Consider the following 16,856-nt stretch of genomic DNA (forward strand, 5'->3'; position numbering starts at 1 on the left):
ATGAAAAGAAGGCCTTTCAAGTCCAGTTCACAGATGTGTTGGCCAAGTACCGGCTGCCAAAGATAACCAGCAATGACATTGTTCGGGCCTGGAACACCAATCCTGTGCAATTCTGGCAGAACCAAGTGAACTTCGCGGTCTGGTGCGCAACCACGGGCTGTGGCGTCTCTGCAAAAGACCATCTTCTCGCCCCGACCAACGAATAAGGGCCCTGTACACGTTCCATGTGTATTACCAAGTTAGGCGGGTCTTGGAAGAGATCCAGGCCCCCCTGCCGCAAGACAGCGTGAGCGACATTCGAAAACCCCTACGACAAGAGGGCCTATGAGAGGATTTGTAGGGAGTTCCACGTAGATACGCACACAGACTGGAGGCGCAGTGGGGTGAATAACGGCCTCGGAGTGGCATATTACTATGTCACGAGAACGGGCTACAACCCCATTGGCAATGGGGCCTTCGATCCGAGCAGGATGTCGTTCTCTAGAAAGCCTACAGCGCTCCAAGTCGACTACATCGAGCAGGACGCCGAGGAGGCTTGGGCGTCGTTCATTGTCGACAAATCCCAAGGATTCACGCAGCCGGGCGTAGAGCGCCTAAACGATTCCATCCGGACATATGTGTGGGCTATTCTAGGCGCCCAGGTGCAAACAAGGGCGCGTATTCTAGGCACGGGCACAGTCTTCGACACGCAAAAACAGTTTGCCGCGAACGTTGAAGACGCTATTTCCTCTCCGATCGACCTTCCGTCTGCTATCAAACACTACCAGGACGTGCTACAGTATGCCGGGAGCGCTGTAGACTTTGTGTATGGCATAGGCCTATATATGGCCCCCAGCGACATGCTTCTGCAGATCGGCCATGTGGCGAACTACAACAACAAAATCATCATGGCCACAGAGGACCAGAAGCTAGGCGCCAATGAGGGTGTGAACGCTAAAGTGCCGCCCACTTTGCAGAAGCGCGCACTATCCCACGGGATTGTTGAGCCACAAGAAAGCGTCCCACCACCCACCGCGCGCGTTCAGCATGTTGCTGCCGCCGGAGGCAAACAAGAACCCCTATTTCCAAAGCAGAAGATCACGATGCGGAGAAGACAGCCATCGTCGTCACTGGGGTTGGTATCGGCTTACTGCTGCTGTGGACTATGCGTTAAATACTTGCGAACAGCCACGAGCGTTAGGCCATCTACTGCGATGACTAGAGCCCAGACATTATCGGCCAGCCACCCAGCCGCTTTCGCGAGAAGGTTCAGTAGCCAGGACACGATACTGCCAATAATACCCGGAATCGCAGCGGCAGCCTTCCCAGCCAGCTTGCCAAGGGCGCGCGCCAGGGACTGGAGATGCTTTTTCACTCATTCTTGAAGACCACGCCCGTCAGATGGAGGTGGCGTTGGCTGGATGCCCCCGCCGGGCCCGCCAGTCAGCCCCAACTTTATCGCTAGCCCCAGTGGCGAGATATTCATCCCAATTGCCGTGAGAATGGAGACCACGGTTATTCTTTGCTCCTGGAAGAGGGTGCGGACGCGCTCGGCCAGACTGGAATCCTTGTGTAGGATGCGATCGACCGCTTGATGCGGCGTATTTGCGTGCGCAGGGCTTCGGCCGTTAAAGAGGCTGCTTCGAGCCGGGCCACCCTCTCGTCCTTGAGATTCCTTATCCGGTCTTCGATCCGGCTTCGGGAGAATTCATCAGGGGCCTCCTCCAACTTCCGTTTTTCTTTTGCAATGTCCTTATCGAGACTTGACAGCTTGGCGAGGTCATTCACGTGTTCGCCTTCCGAGGTCTGCAGTGCCTTGTCAAGCCCCAGAAGTTCTCGCATGGGAAGAGGAGGGTCGTTTATCGTTTCAAGAACCCGCCCGACCTCACTATCCGTCAAGCTTGTTTCCAGTGTGTGGACAGCATCAGCGGCCTTTTTCGCTGGTTGTCTTAAATCTTCTAGCTCCATTGTATCTACTTCGCCGGCCGCGGCAGCGAGTTCTGAACTCTGATTCTGAACTCTGACCGGATGCAATGATGGCTGTTTACTTCTTTTCCAGTCCACAAAGCCCAGCCCCCCCTTAACAACATCACCCCCCCCCCCCCCCCCCCCATTTATTGGCGACTGTTGAGAGGGATAGCGGTCTACCTGTTCATTTGTTGATGATGTACAGATTGGTGTGGGCTACGAGTCGCAGGTGCCCTTGGACAACCTCAAACTTCTCGTAATCGCGAAAGATGGGGTTAAGGCTGGGATCTGCATTCGCCAAGGCATCATAATAATCATTCACGGCGGCCTGCGTCATCTCTTTTTGAAGGTTTCTGACGAGCAGACCCCCGCTTTGTTGCTTGGAAACATTATTACCTGCAAGGAGAGGGGTCAGATCGTTGTCGATGTTTTTCTCCTCTCTGGCATCGTCTTTGGCGTTGTCCTCTTTGGCATCTTCGAACGCCGGATTTTCAAAGGTATAGTCTGCCATAATCTTCTTATTGAACATTGCAAGGTATACCTTCAATACACACAATCTATGCATACCGACGCAGGCTAAACCCTTTCAGAACACTCCGTAAGCCTCGGGGTGTACAAGGTGTACGGCAGTCCTTGGTTGTCACCAACAACCCGAGTACGATCGACCAGAATCAACAACTCTTGGTCCGCTTCCCCAACCTCGGCCCAAATGACGTCATTGTGCGCCCGGTACCGTGCGCTTGGCCTTCTCGACCACGATCAATTCATCCGACCCGAACGCCACAGTGGTCGGGAATCTCGGACGCGCAGTAGTCAAGAAAACCACGATCAGAATCAGCGGGAATGAGGTAATGTCCATCGACGACTCTGATGTGTTTCATTGCTACGGCGACTTATGGCTGACCAAAAACGGCGGAATGCGGCCTACCAAGGCATCGGCAGCGAAAACATGCTTAAACTTCGAGTCGAAGCAGAGGACCCAAGTGACGACGATGCTGGAGAAAAGGCCATCGCTCGTGCCTTTGGCAGCCGGTTCCACATCCCGCTAGACTTTGAGCTTCTAGATAGCCACATGCCATTCTACCAGAGTGCCTTGGCCGACCGACTGGAGTACGAACTGACATTCAACGATTACAGTCGGGTCATCCAGGCAACAGACGATGCCGACGCGACTGACACCATCGACAACATCAGCCTGGAGTTCGATATGGTCATCGAAGAGGAGCTCGCTAAACAGATCCGCATCCAGTTTGCCGGGGGCGTCTCCATTCTGTATGATCGCGTCCTCCGCCACCGAAAGTTTGTGAAGGACAAGTCTGATACTCTCTGGAACATAAACCTGAACACGTCCGCGAGAGCATTGAAGGGCATCCTCATGCTGTTCGAGACTAAAGGAACCCCGTGGAATAGGAGGTCGGAATCCTTCTACAACCCGAAGATCACCAAAGTAGAAGTCAGAATAGAAGGGGTCCCCAATCAGCTGTACAGCCAGGGCATGCGGGCGTACCAGCAGTGGGGCGAGGTCCAGAGGTTCTTCGCCAGCTCAGCCCTACAGAAGCGGGACCCTGAGGTGGCCAGGGTCGTTAAAGACTTAGGCCTGGGAGACATCTCCCTGGAAGAGTTCTTGACGCACAAGCACGCCTTCTGGCTTCACCTTTGGCCAAGCGACGATGACGAGCTGCATGGCAGTGGGAGGCGCGTTCTGAACGCCAGCGAGGGGATTACGATACAGGTGACAAAAGAGAGAGAGGAGCCCGGCGTGTTGAACGTATATCTCTATGTGATCATGGACGCAAAGCTGCACATCGAGAATGGTAGATTCGTCAGCGCGCTTTATTGATGACGCCCACTGCGCAATTATCTGTGGGCAGACGGGATGCGGCAAAACAGTCTTCATGCTGGACCTGCTTGAGGGGCCTTTCCGCGGTTTCTTTCATCACATTGTGATCCTGTGCCCCACTCTTAAGCATAAGGAGGCGTACCAGTGGCGATGGATACTGTCTGACCCTGAGGTCTATTGTTTTGATCCCGGCGAGCGGTTCAACGACTGTCTGAGAGCTTTCTACAGATTGTTCGAGGGGGAGCCCACCCCATACATCATCGATGATTGTAGCTCGTTGGAGGCGATGAAGAAACAAAAAATGCTGTCATTCATGGCATTCTCGGGCCGCCATGCAAAGCAAAGCGTCTGGGTCCTCACTCAGAAATACAACGCCGTCCTCAAAGACTTTCGCGAGCAGACAAGGTGGGTGGCTTTATTCCACTGCAAAGATCAGCACTCGTTCAACGAATGCCTGGAGAACCACATCATCGAGGCCAAGCTCAAAAAGGCAGAGGTTTGACAGAAGCTCAAGAACAATCCGCATTCTAAGCTCCTGCTAATGACTGATACGCCTGCCACATCTAAGATTATATATTAGACGTAGTCGCTCCTACATATTAATAATATATACCAACGAGCTTATAGATGATATTCTGGGCGCAGAAGAGGAGGAGAAGCCCAGCCAACAGCCCAGCAAACATGCACAGCAGCTCAGGGATAGGCTGGCGGCACTTGCGGTGGGTGGGCAGATCAAGCGATATCTGGGAAAAGACGTAACAGCCGCTGAGATCGACGCCATGAGCGACGAAGACGTTGAAAGGCTGCACTCCCGGTACGAGGCTAAGCTCGGTGCGGGGATGGTTAACGGTCTCGGAGGTATGTTCTTGAGATCATATGTAAGGGCGGCCAGCTGGCTCCTACCAGTCCCACCCGAGAATAGACCAATGCTCATGGCACAGCTCGCCACCGACCCATTTGTTGAACAGGCGCTTAGCAGTGCTAGCTGCTGGCTATACTACTGCTATGGTAAGTACTTGGCACCATTAACCATGGCACTAACCACTACTGAGCACTGCTCATTTAAACACCGCTGCTCTCCTAGAAATGATGATCCAGAGGAACATGAGTACAACGAATCCAGAAGGAGGGGGGAGCCACAGATTTTGCGAAGGAACCAGATTCTACGAATGCACACCAAATCACCCGCTGGAGAGCGCCCATAGTGTTATTAGGCGTTGGCGGCCTTGCAATGCTTGTGTTGCTACGCGCGTGGCGCAGCCGCTATACAGCACTTGCACGAGGTGCAGATATTGCGCCGCATGCACGAGGTGCAGATATGCCGCATGCAGATATCACGCCGCAAGAAAAGAATCTCCATTTGAATACACATCGCGACCCTTTCTATATAGAGCAGCATGTCTACTCCACCTGGTGACGGAAAAGTGCTAGTCAACGCGGCCTACCACGCCGCTGTGGTCTCTCTCCTGGCTACTGGGTACGCTCGCCTCGGCCAGATGTTCCTGAAAGGAGCCCTTCCGAAGCTGGACTTAACACCCCGTGACGTTGGCATGGTCATTGCAGATGTAGGCCTGGCCATGTTTTCGAAGGACCTGCTAATTAAACAAGGGCTCCTTCCTCCCAATATAATCAAGTAGTAATGGCCTCCATCACAATGATGATGGGCGGCGCCCTCGTAAACGCTTTGGCCTTCAGCGGGAGCAACTATATGTTTTCGATGCTGAGGAGTTCCGGTGTCGACGAGGAGCGGAGGCGCCATGACCGCGCTGTAGAGCAGCTCCATGCCGCCCAGGAAAAATGGTCCCGAAAGCGCACTGAGCGCTTGGACTGGATCAACGATGAACTCCGCCGCCAGGGCCACGCTGTCCAAACGTTCCGGGATGTCGACGCTGCAATCCGCGAGTATTCTAGGGTCACGGGCAAAACTCTGACACGCGATGCATGCGAGGCGCTGCTGGGCTCAGAGCCACAGCTCTCCAATTTCTATGTACCTAGTGAAGATCAAAAACACCGCGAGATGACTTTCGTCATCCTGGGGATGTGTGTGGTTGGGGGTGTGAGTTACGGAATTGCAAAACTCACCAAGTAAACCGAACGGACTCGCCATCGAGCTCCTCGCTGTATGGCAAGCACGATCTTAGTAGTGAGGTGGTTCTGCGCCGCGACGATCTTTTTCGTCGCAAATCTGTTAGAGGTCTGCTAGAATACCTTGATGACATGGCTAGTAAAGTGTCTGGTCGCCTGGCAAATATCTACTAAGCCCTCATGGGTACTGGAAGGGCCGCGCAGCCATCCAGAAACTTGCCACTGCGGCTAAAGTCTCCGAAGATGTGGTCCGGGCCTGGCTGAAAAAGCAGGCTATCTGGCAGATATACCTGCCTCGTCCCCGAAAAACACCAAGGCCTATGTTCGATGTTTTCACGCCGAATGACATCCACCAAGCTGATCTTCTATTTCTACCACATGATCGGCGAGGCTGGAAGCTGTATAAGTACACGCTGACGGTTGTTGATGTCGCTTCTCGATACAAGGAGGCAGAACCTCTGGCTACTAAAGATTCCTAAGAAGTCGCTGATGCTCTCTCTCGCATTTACAAGCGGGGACCCCTGAGATGGCCGAAGCTTCTCCAAGTTGACCCTGGGCGCGAGTTTATGGGTGCGGTGAGCCAACTGCTGGCCAAACACGATGTCACAGCCCGCCGAGGCCGCATGGATATCCACCGAGACCAAGGCATAGTGGAGCGTTTCAACCGTACTCTGGCTGAGCGGCTCTTTGGACATCAGTACGCCCAGGAGATGCGCCTCCCTCCCGAACACCGGTCTACTGAATGGGTGGCTCGGCTGCCCTCTGTTGTGGCCGCTCTGAATAACGAGACAACGAGACTGATTGGTAAAAAGCCGAAAGACGCCATCAAGGCAAAAGGGGTGCCCCATAAGCCTTCCTCGACGGTGCCTCCAGGTCATCCCGATGGACTTAATGAGCGGAAGATCCCCGAGGGTGTTGGCGTTCGTTATCTCTATCAGCCTGGAGGGCCGTCGCGCGACTGATCCTGTGTGGTCTCGACAGATTTATCGGCTTGGGCGCTCTGTCACAAAGCCTAATGAACCCGTGCTGTACTATCTAGACGATACGTCGGATGGCCCGCAACGGGGATTCGTTCGTGAGGAGTTGCTTATAGTGCCTCCCGATACTCAGCTTCCCCCAGATGGGGTTCTACGGCGCTAGTAGTTCCTCGAAGAGGATGTCCCATCCTGCGGGTGCCGCATCTCTATGGACGTAAGCCAACGTGTGGACTCCATCTTCGGCGATCCAGCGTTTACTATCGAAGGGGGACAGTGAGACCTTATTCAGGTGCTGCCCATAGATATGGTGGCGCTCTGATCGCAGCACGTCCATACCGTGTCGGAAGATCTTCTTCTCGAAGAGGGCCTCTTTGTACTGCTTATGGCGGATGCACTTTTCCACAACTCCCTTTTTCACGCCCTTGGCGTTCTTAATGTTGGCTCCGCCGGCCTCCAGAATGGAGTACATCTTGGGGCGCAGACCAATGTATTCGGCGATCGGCCGCCTCGCGCACTCGTCCTTCATTTTCCCCAAGACCTTCATATTTGCTACGCTGTGCAGGGGGTGGTCTTTTGGGTAATCTGAGGTGTCGTACAGGTTTGCATTCTCAGCCATATCCCTATAAACATCCTCAGTCTGAATCTCGAGTAGCAGACTATCCGTGTCAGTGTAGAGGAGGTGGCAGCGCTCCCCTTACTGGGCCTTCATGTGGTTGTAGTAGAAGTCGTACATCAGGTGCTTGGAGAGATCTAGAATGCTCATGCCCACGTAGATAGGTCGGTTTAGGACTAGACTCGTCTTGTGCATCTGAATCGCTGAGAGGTCATCATCAAATATGTTGGCCCGTGCGAAGCTCGGGCTGGCTATCAAGCGTCGGAGCTTGTCGTCTTCTCCAGAGCGTACCAGCTTGACATCCACACGTTTCCGGAGGTTCACCATGGTTTTTCCAAAGACCGAGTTGTTCATTAGCTTGTACAGGTCCTTCTCGAATTTACTTGCGGCCGTTTTTCGGAGCTCGGTGTTCATCCTGATATAGGGTTTCATCCAAGGGCTCTGGGCGAATCTCAGGGCCCGGTGAACCTTTGTCAGACGCATTCCCAGAGATAGATACAGCTGTAGATTCCGGTAGTGCAGGACATACCATTCCTTGTTGTGGAGGTTGGGGACCAGCTTTTTGACCTCGGTAGGCGCTTTCTTTCCTAGAAGGCTGTGCTGATAGTCTGACATCCACTCCTTCTGGACCACCAGACGCTCCGGGGCTAATGGGTAGCTGTTATGTGCATTATGTAGGTCGGCCGGATACTCTAAGTCGGCCTCGAGGATGTAACCATAAGGACTGTCGTGGGGGTGGGTAGCAATCGTTTCACCGAGGCGCTGCGCGTCATCTACCCACTGGAAGCCGCCCGTTGGAAGGAACTGACTCATAGCCCAGCCATATAGATTATTGGCGTCTAGGTATTGGATGTAGCTGTTTGGACTTTCGGGGTTGTATCCCTCCACCTGCGGATTATTGGCTTTGGCGTCTCGCTTACTTACCATGGAGATTCCTCCTTTCAACCCCTTCTCAGTGAAGAGACGTTGGTCGTAGTCGGTCAGCAGCTCCAGCTCTACTCCGGTCTTCTTGAACAGCGCATCCCACGAGAGACCTGGGCTTGTAAAGTAGTGAGCAGGGTCCAATCCATACTGCCGTAAACTAGTCTTCCGGAAGGCCTCAAACACATCGGCCAACAGGAGCACGTCTGTGCGGCAGTAAAGGTCTGTATAGTCTCCCAGATTGGTGCAGTCAAATACCTTCCATACCTGTTGAGCGTGGATGTAGTCCTCATCGCTAATGCCTCCAACTTTTAGCTTACTGTAGAATGCCTCTTTGGGTGGGAGGCTGGACTTGTCGAAGCGCTCCCAGGAGTCCATATACTCATAGGGGTAGACCCCCTTGCGCATGAGTAGCTTTCGTTTTTTTTCGGCGGGCTGATACCGGGCTCTGATGTGGAAAGCCTCAGGTTTGTTGGCCTCAACCAGATTGTCAAGGGAAGTCGGTAAGAATTGAACGCTGTCGATGAAGCGGAGCTGCCCCAGCGAGAAGGAGATGTACTTTTCCGTGTTGTTGGGGATACAGGAGATGCAGCCCTCCACCTTACTTATGGCTTGCATCAGGAGGTGGCTGTCGTAGCCCCGTAGGTTGTGGAAGACTACTGGTATGGCTGTCTTGGGACCCAGCCGCAACTTTAGGTTGCATGCGTTATGTGCCGTGCCTCTGTACTTGCCAGTGATATGGCAGTGATCGCGCACAGAATCGGCGCCTAGAGGCTTCTCACACACGTGGCAGGTTGCGGCGTTGTTGTGGGCCTGCCAGTCTTGGGGAGTCATATTCATGGCTAAAGGGTTGGCTAGAACATTTTTGATTTCCTGCTCATCCAGTTGGAGAGCTCTGAGGAAGTGTTACAACGCACCACACGCACCACAACATAGCAGTAACTGCAGGGCTCGTGGTGCTGAGTCTTTTGAGTGCTGCTCTCTGTAGGTGATGGCGGCGGGCCTTCAACTTTTCTGGTCAGAGCCTCGAAGTCGGCATATATGATGAACGGGGCCGGTAGCTGTTTGTGGTGGTTCTGAAAGGTGAACTTGTTTTCCCCCTCCTGGGGCATTTCCACCCTCACCGCTGTCTGGCCAATCCCTCGGCATTCCGGCTTATGCACCTCGAGCAGATCCTCCCTTGTGTAACCGTGTAGGCAGCGCTCGCAGAAGTGTTCGCGATTTCGTTTCTTTTTTTCTTGGAACAGGAGACGATCAAGATCTTTTATCCACGTATAATGGAATTTGCCTGCCTTCTCAATCAGCAGCAGATTGATTCGGGGCGTGTCGCCGGGCTTCTTGTTGAGGCGGTGCACGATCACACCCTTGTCCCACCCGAACACGTTGATGGTGAGGTTGTTCTTTTCCTCCACTTTAGGGATCTGAGAGATGGGCGTGGGGCGTCGATCCCACTAAAGTCAAGACCATCATTGGTGGGATACTTTGTTGGTCTCTGAGTGTCCCGGCCGGCTGGAAATAAGGCAGAGCGGAGTGCCCATCGGAGGCAGTCTTTGTTCTTCACATTGATGACTGCTTTCTTGTTACTCACAGCTGCAGGTAGGGGGATGTCGGACCCCCCTCTCAGTGGCTGATACCTTGCAAGGTCAAGCCAGAGTGTTTGCACGCTATTGACAACCCACCCTGACCCTCGCTGTGTCCATTTTTCCAGCACCTCCTGGATGGTGGGGAAGGCCTTATCTAGAGCCCCGTCAATGTCACCAGTCTCTAAGAGGACCTCCTGTTTGCTGTGGAGTACTGGGCTGGTATACTCTTCACTGGCATCGGCGTTGCCCTTTCGCAGCTGAACCCTGAGGCCTAGTTGGAACTTAACCCCATTGAGTGCCAGGATCTCTTCCTCTAGCTTCTGGCGAATAATGGCTTGAATTTCTTCTAAGAAGGCTATTGGGTCCGTCCAAACGCCTTCGGGTACGTCCATCTGCTGGGCCCGGAGGAGATTCCTTATAGCCCTGCCAGTGTTAGTGAATTCTAGTTTCTTTTCGCCCAGTATTCCGCCTAGCAATTCTTCCAACTCCTCGTGACTGAGGAGGTTCTTGGCGTCTTGCTTCAACCCCTCATTACTGAGCGGGTTCTTTACGTCTTGCTTCAACTCCTCGTTACTTCGGGAGTTCAACTCAGCCACAGCCGTTTTATGCCTGTTGAGGATCCCCTGCAATTCTTCCAAGGCATTGCGGGACCGTGGGTACTTAGGCCGCACACCTAGGAGCGTCTCAAACTCCCCCCGTAGTGCTCGTGCTTTTTGATGGTGCCTCATTGTACGCGCCTATATCGTCATTATACTAATAAAAGCATCTCTCTAATTGTAAATTTCGATAGCCACCAGCCGTTTGAACTCATCCAAGAAAGTCGTGAGCCTCCGCTGTCTTTCACGCATCTGGACCCTATTATATCCACAGGACATGCAAAGCTGAAATCGGTTTTTAACACCCCGACCACAGCTAATACATGGCAGGGTACCAAGACCCTTGCGCAGACGGTTTAGGTGAACCCCACAGTACTCCCCCAGACAACTCTTACCACAGAGCTCCGTGGAGCCTATGGGTAGCCACCGGCAATTATTATAACCCTTTGGCATGTTGTTGTTGTATACACAATTGGTGTAGAAGCATATCTGAGCAATGGGTATGTCTAATAGAACCCCAGATGGGGGGTGGGGTCTCTATTTTGTTATGGGGAGGGCCCCAAGGGGGGCGTGCGCCAGAACCTATAGTGTATATACTAGAACTTCTGGACCTCGTCGGGAATAGGGGCTGGGGGCCTCTATTTACCAAGGTGGGCGTGCGCCAGAACCCTCCCTCCCCCTACTGCTCATGCGGTTACGAAATAGTTACATGTACAATGCTATGCGTTGTTATAAAATAGTTGCATGTACAATACTACGCATAGTGATAAAGTAGTTACATCTGTGTGTACAATACTATATGTGGTTATAAAATAGTTGCATGTTCAATACTATGCGTGGTTATAGAATAGTTACATGTACAATGCTATACGTAGTTATAAAATGCTTGCATGTACAATGCAAAGCGTGGTTATAAAATAGTTGCATGTAGAATACTATGTGTGGTTATGAAATAATTAAACATACAATGCTATGTGTGGTTATAAAACAGCTGCATGTACAACGGAAGGCATGGTTATAAAATAGTTGGATGTAAAATACTACGTGTGCTTTTAAAATAGTTATATGTAGTTATATGTACTATGTGTGTTTAGAAAATAGTTCCATGTACAATACTATGTGTGATTATGAAATAATTGGATGTACAATGGAAGGCGTCGTTATGAAATAGTTGCATGTACAATGCTGCACGTGATTAGAGAATAGTTGCAAGTAAAATACTACGCGTGGATATAAATACGTACAGCACTATGTACAGTGTTTATTTTGTTGTAAAAGAGGTACATGTACATTACTGTACATGAATATAAAATAGTTACATGTACAGTTCTACAGGTTGTTATAAAATAGTTGTATGTACAATACTGTGCTTTGGTTTTAAAATAGTTGCATGTACAATACTGTGAATGGTTTTAAAATAGTTACATTTACAATGCTATGTGTGGTTGTAAAACAGTTACATGTACAATACTGTGAATGGTTTTAAAATAGTTATTTTTACAATGCTATGCGTGGTTATAAAATAGTTACATGTACAATACTGTGAGTGGTTATAAAATAGTTGTATGTACAATACTACGTAATTGGTTATAAAATAGTTACATGTACAATGCTACTAAAGGGTATAAGATAGTTGCATGTACAATACTACGTGATTGGTTATAAAATAGTTACATGTACAATGCTACTAAAGGGTATAGTGAGTGAGTGCTTGGGGTTTAACGTCGTACTCAACAATTTTTCAGTCATATGACGACGAAGGAATCATTAGGGTGCATGTACGTGTAATGTGCCTCCTTGGTGCAGGACGGATTTCCACCGCTCTTTTATTTAGTGCTGCTTCACTGAGACGACTTACCGAAGGCAAGTAAGCCGCCCCGCCCGAGCCATTATACTGATACGGGTCAACCAGTCGTTGCACTATCCCCTTCATGCTGAACGCCAAGCGAGGAAGTTACAACTTCCTCTTTTAAAGTCTTAGGTGTGACTCGATCAAGGATTGATCCTGGATCTACCGGTCCTGAAGCGGATGCTCTACCAACTGTGCTATCCGGGCCGGTCTAAAGGGTATAAGATAGTTGCATGTACAATGCTACTAAAGGGTATAAAATAGTGCATGCGCTATATAATAGTGCATGCACAATGCTATGCATGGGTTTAAAATAGTTGCATGTACAACACTGTGCATTGCTATAATGACTGTCATTAACTCAGGACAACCTAACTCTAACACCTAACCCCTAACCTACTATCACATACATGTATTGTGTAGGACTACATCCAGGCAAACGGCTTCAAACAAATTTTAAAATAAAAGCTACATAAAGAAATAAAACTATACCTGTACAGTGCTTGCTGGCACTGGCTTTACAAAAAACCAAAGGAAACAGGTAATTTTTTTATCATCGCAGCTTAGAACATTTGGAGGAGGGATGCAGTGATGAGGTTGTCTGTTTGTCTGTCCATTTGCCTGTAATCAGTAATTTGCCAACGCATCCTGTCCAACAGCTTTGATTGGATTTTCTGAACGTGGAAGGTATTACAGAAACCATGTCAGGAAGTGCAGGCGCTATTTGGGTTCTGCTAGATCATTTTTTCCAGAGTTATTGCCCTGTAAGCACAAAATGGGGTTTTGTAGTTAGCGGCTGTCGTACACTGATCTTTCAGTCCTTGTTATAATGTAGCATGTGGCCCCCCTGCTTCCACTTCTTGATCGTAGCTGTCTGTTTTATACATAGTCATCATAGCTGTCTCAAATGTTCTTCACTTGTTTTCATAATAGCACATGACCAGGCCTGATGTCTCAGTTGGTTGAGCGTCCGTTGCTTTTGGGTCAGTAGATCCAGGGTCAATCCTGGGCCGGGTGAAACCTATGACCTTAAATGAGGAAGTTGTACATGTGGCTTCGTTGCTTGACGTTCAACAGTAAGGCGATGTGCAATGACTGGCCTACGCATATCACTATAATGGCTTAGGTGAGGCAGCTTGCCTACCTTAGGTAAGGCATCTCAGTGAAACAGCACTAGATAAAAGAGCTGTGGAAAGCTGTTCTGCCACAAGAAGGTACATTGCATGTACATGCACTTTAAGGATTCATCGTAATATGACTGAAAAATTGTTAAGTACAACGTTAAACCCTAAGCACTCATTGACTTATTATAGCACCTATGTGTGGGCGATTGGACAGTATAATACTGGACGTTCCATTGTGATGTAAGTAAATCTGACAGTAATTTAAGCCCATGGTCTAACCTAACAGGTGATGACCTCATTATGCAATAGACCTGTTGTATGTAGCCTCGGGGGATTCACCATCTTCATGATGGCACTTTGGTTTTGTCGGAAGGAAATGAGGCAAGCATTTGACAGTACTATGTCATTATACTATTCCCATGGATCAGTCTGCACAACACAATCATCAAAATACTGTTCACCATGGCAACTCCAAACTTGTATACGTCGGATGGCGTTCCTGAAGTGAAATCTGGATTCGTCAGAGAAGAGAACATCATGCCATAGTCTGTAAAGTAACTCTGCTTCAGCAACAATTCTAGACATCTATGATACCTCCTGTCTGCTGAATTCCCTGGTTCGGTCTTGTGATGGTACTTTGGTGACATCCACACCTTGCTTCTATGGCCCTTGTAGACCAACTTCAGTCAGGGCAATGGTGCGATCCTTTTCCTCAGGTGTCAATAGCGGCATTGTGTCCTCAGTGCTATACAGTTCCTACAGTGATTATGTGGATAGCCTTTAAATGCCTTCCATTTGAGCACCCAAAAGTAATGACTCTTTGACTTTTTCGTGCTTTTTAGGTGTGAAAACATGTTTTCCTGTAATTTTCCCTGTTGTGTTTTGGTGATGACTCATGCAAAGACTATCAAATCTGATAACATCTTTGGAGCTTCTTTAAATCCTGACCGTCAATATTTCCATGGTTATTCTCAAACTATCATGATATTTTTAGGGGTTGAAGTTGATGTGTTTTTAAAGCAGATCAGTATATTCATAAGTTACCTTTTAAAATTTTCTTCATTTCTTTCTCTTTTTTTGTGTAATTGTTAATTTTTTTTCACAGGTGTTAAGGACATTTGATAGTATGATCAGTGCAGTGGTGACGGAAGAGATGGAAGCTGAGGGTGTCAAAGTGTGTAGATCTACTCAGGTATGCTACATGAGTGGAACAGTGTGCTACATGAGTGGAACAGTGTGCTACATGAGTGGTATAGGATACTACATGAATGATATAGTATATTACATGAGTGGTGCAGTATTCTACATGAATGGTACAGTGTGCTACATGAATGGTACACTATGCTATATGAGTGGTATAGTGTGCTACATGAATGTTACAGTATTCTGCTTGAGTGGTACAGGATTCTACATGGGTGGAACAGTGTGCTACATGGGTGGTACAGTATTCTACATGAGTGGTACAGTATTCTGCATGGGTGGTACAGTTTTCTACATGAATAGAACAGTGTGCTACATGAGTGGTACAGTATTCTACATGACTGGTGCAATATTCTATTCTACATGACTGGTACAGTATTCTACATGAGTGGTACAGTATTCTACATGAGTAGAACAGTGTGCTACATGAGTGGTACAGTATTCTACATGACTGGTACAATATTGTACATGAATGGTACAATATTCTACTCTACCTGAGTGGTACAGTGTGCTACATGAGTGGTACTGTATTCTACATGAATGCTACAGTATTCTACATGGGTGGTACAGTATTCTACATGAGTGTACAATATGCTGCATGAGTAGTATAGTATGCTAAATGAATGTTACAGTATTCTACATGAATGTTACAGTATTCTACATGAATGTTACAGTATTCTACATGAATGGTACAGTATTCTACATGAGTGGAACAGTGTGCTACATGAATGGAACAGTGTGCTACATGAGTGGCATAGTGTGCTACATGAATGTTACAGTATTCTGCTTGAGTGGTACAGGATTCTACATGGGTGGAACAGTGTGCTACATGGGTGGTACAGTATTCTACATGAGTGGTACAGTATTCTGCATGGGTGGTACAGTTTTCTACATGAATAGAACAGTGTGCTACATGAGTGGTACAGTATTCTACATGACTGGTGCAATATTCTACTCTACATGACTGGTACAGTATTCTACATGAGTGGTACAGTATTCTACATGAGTAGAACAGTGTGCTACATGAGTGGTACAGTATTCTACATGACTGGTACAATATTGTACATGAATGGTACAATATTCTACTCTACCTGAGTGGTACAGTGTGCTACATGAGTGGTACTGTATTCTACATGAATGCTACAGTATTCTACATGGGTGGTACAGTATTCTACATGAGTGTACAATATGCTGCATGAGTAGTATAGTATGCTAAATGAATGTTACAGTATTCTACATGAATGTTACAGTATTCTACATGAATGTTACAGTATTCTACATGAATGGTACAGTATTCTACATGAGTGGAACAGTGTGCTACATGAATGGAACAGTGTGCTACATGAGTGGCATAGTGTGCTACATGAGTGGTACAGTATTCTACATGAATGGTACAGTATGCTACGTGAGTGGCACAGTATCCTGCATAAGGGGCACATTACACGAAGTGGCACAGTATCCTGCATAAGGGGCACATTACACGAAGTGGCACAGTATGCTCCATGAGTGTAAATGTTTGCAGTGTGAATGAATGTATTGTACTCAAATTGTATACAGTATTCTACTCGATTGGAACAGCGCTCTACAAGAGTGGTACAGTATGCTACACGAGTAGTACAGGGGGGCATCGTGGCTCAGTTGGTTAGCGCGCTAGCACAGCATAATGACCCAGGAGCCTCTCACCAATGCGGTTGCTGTGAGTTCAGTCCAGCTCATGCTGGCTTCTTGTCCTGTCATACATGGGAAGGTCTGCCTGCAACCTGTGTATGGTCGTTTGTCTCCCCTGGGCGCTGCCCAGTTTCCTCCAACCATAATGCTGACCACCGTCGTATAAGTGAAATATTTTGGAGTATGGCATAAAACATCAAAGAAATAAGTGATTGGCACTCTGTGCTACGCTGTACAGTATTCTACATCAGTGGTACAGTAGGCTACACTAGGGGTACGTTATGGTACATAAGTGGCAAAGTATTGTACACAAGTGGTACAGTATGCTACATTAAGTGGTACACTATGTTAAATGAATGGCACTGTGTTACACAAGTGTTACAGTATGATCAGTGAAGTTGTGACAGAAGAGATGGAAGCTGAGGGGGTCAGAGTGTGTAGATCTACTCAGGT

The 16,856-nt window shown here is 48.8% G+C and overlaps 2 protein-coding genes across 2 annotated transcripts in view; both read left to right on the plus strand.

The window, feature by feature from the left end:
• LOC135479882 (DNA polymerase alpha catalytic subunit-like) overlaps positions 1-16,856 on the plus strand; it is a 338,179-nt gene that overhangs the window by 251,555 nt on the left and 69,768 nt on the right. The window lies entirely within an intron of this gene.
• LOC135478982 (glutathione reductase, mitochondrial-like) overlaps positions 1-16,856 on the plus strand; it is a 54,357-nt gene that overhangs the window by 17,737 nt on the left and 19,764 nt on the right. Inside the window, 1 exon segment of the mRNA XM_064758672.1 lies at positions 14,641-14,727. Within this exon segment, the coding sequence (XP_064614742.1) occupies positions 14,641-14,727 (87 nt within the window).

This window comes from Liolophura sinensis, chromosome 12 (genome assembly GCF_032854445.1).
Source record: "Liolophura sinensis isolate JHLJ2023 chromosome 12, CUHK_Ljap_v2, whole genome shotgun sequence".
Taxonomy (NCBI): domain Eukaryota; kingdom Metazoa; phylum Mollusca; class Polyplacophora; order Chitonida; family Chitonidae; genus Liolophura; species Liolophura sinensis.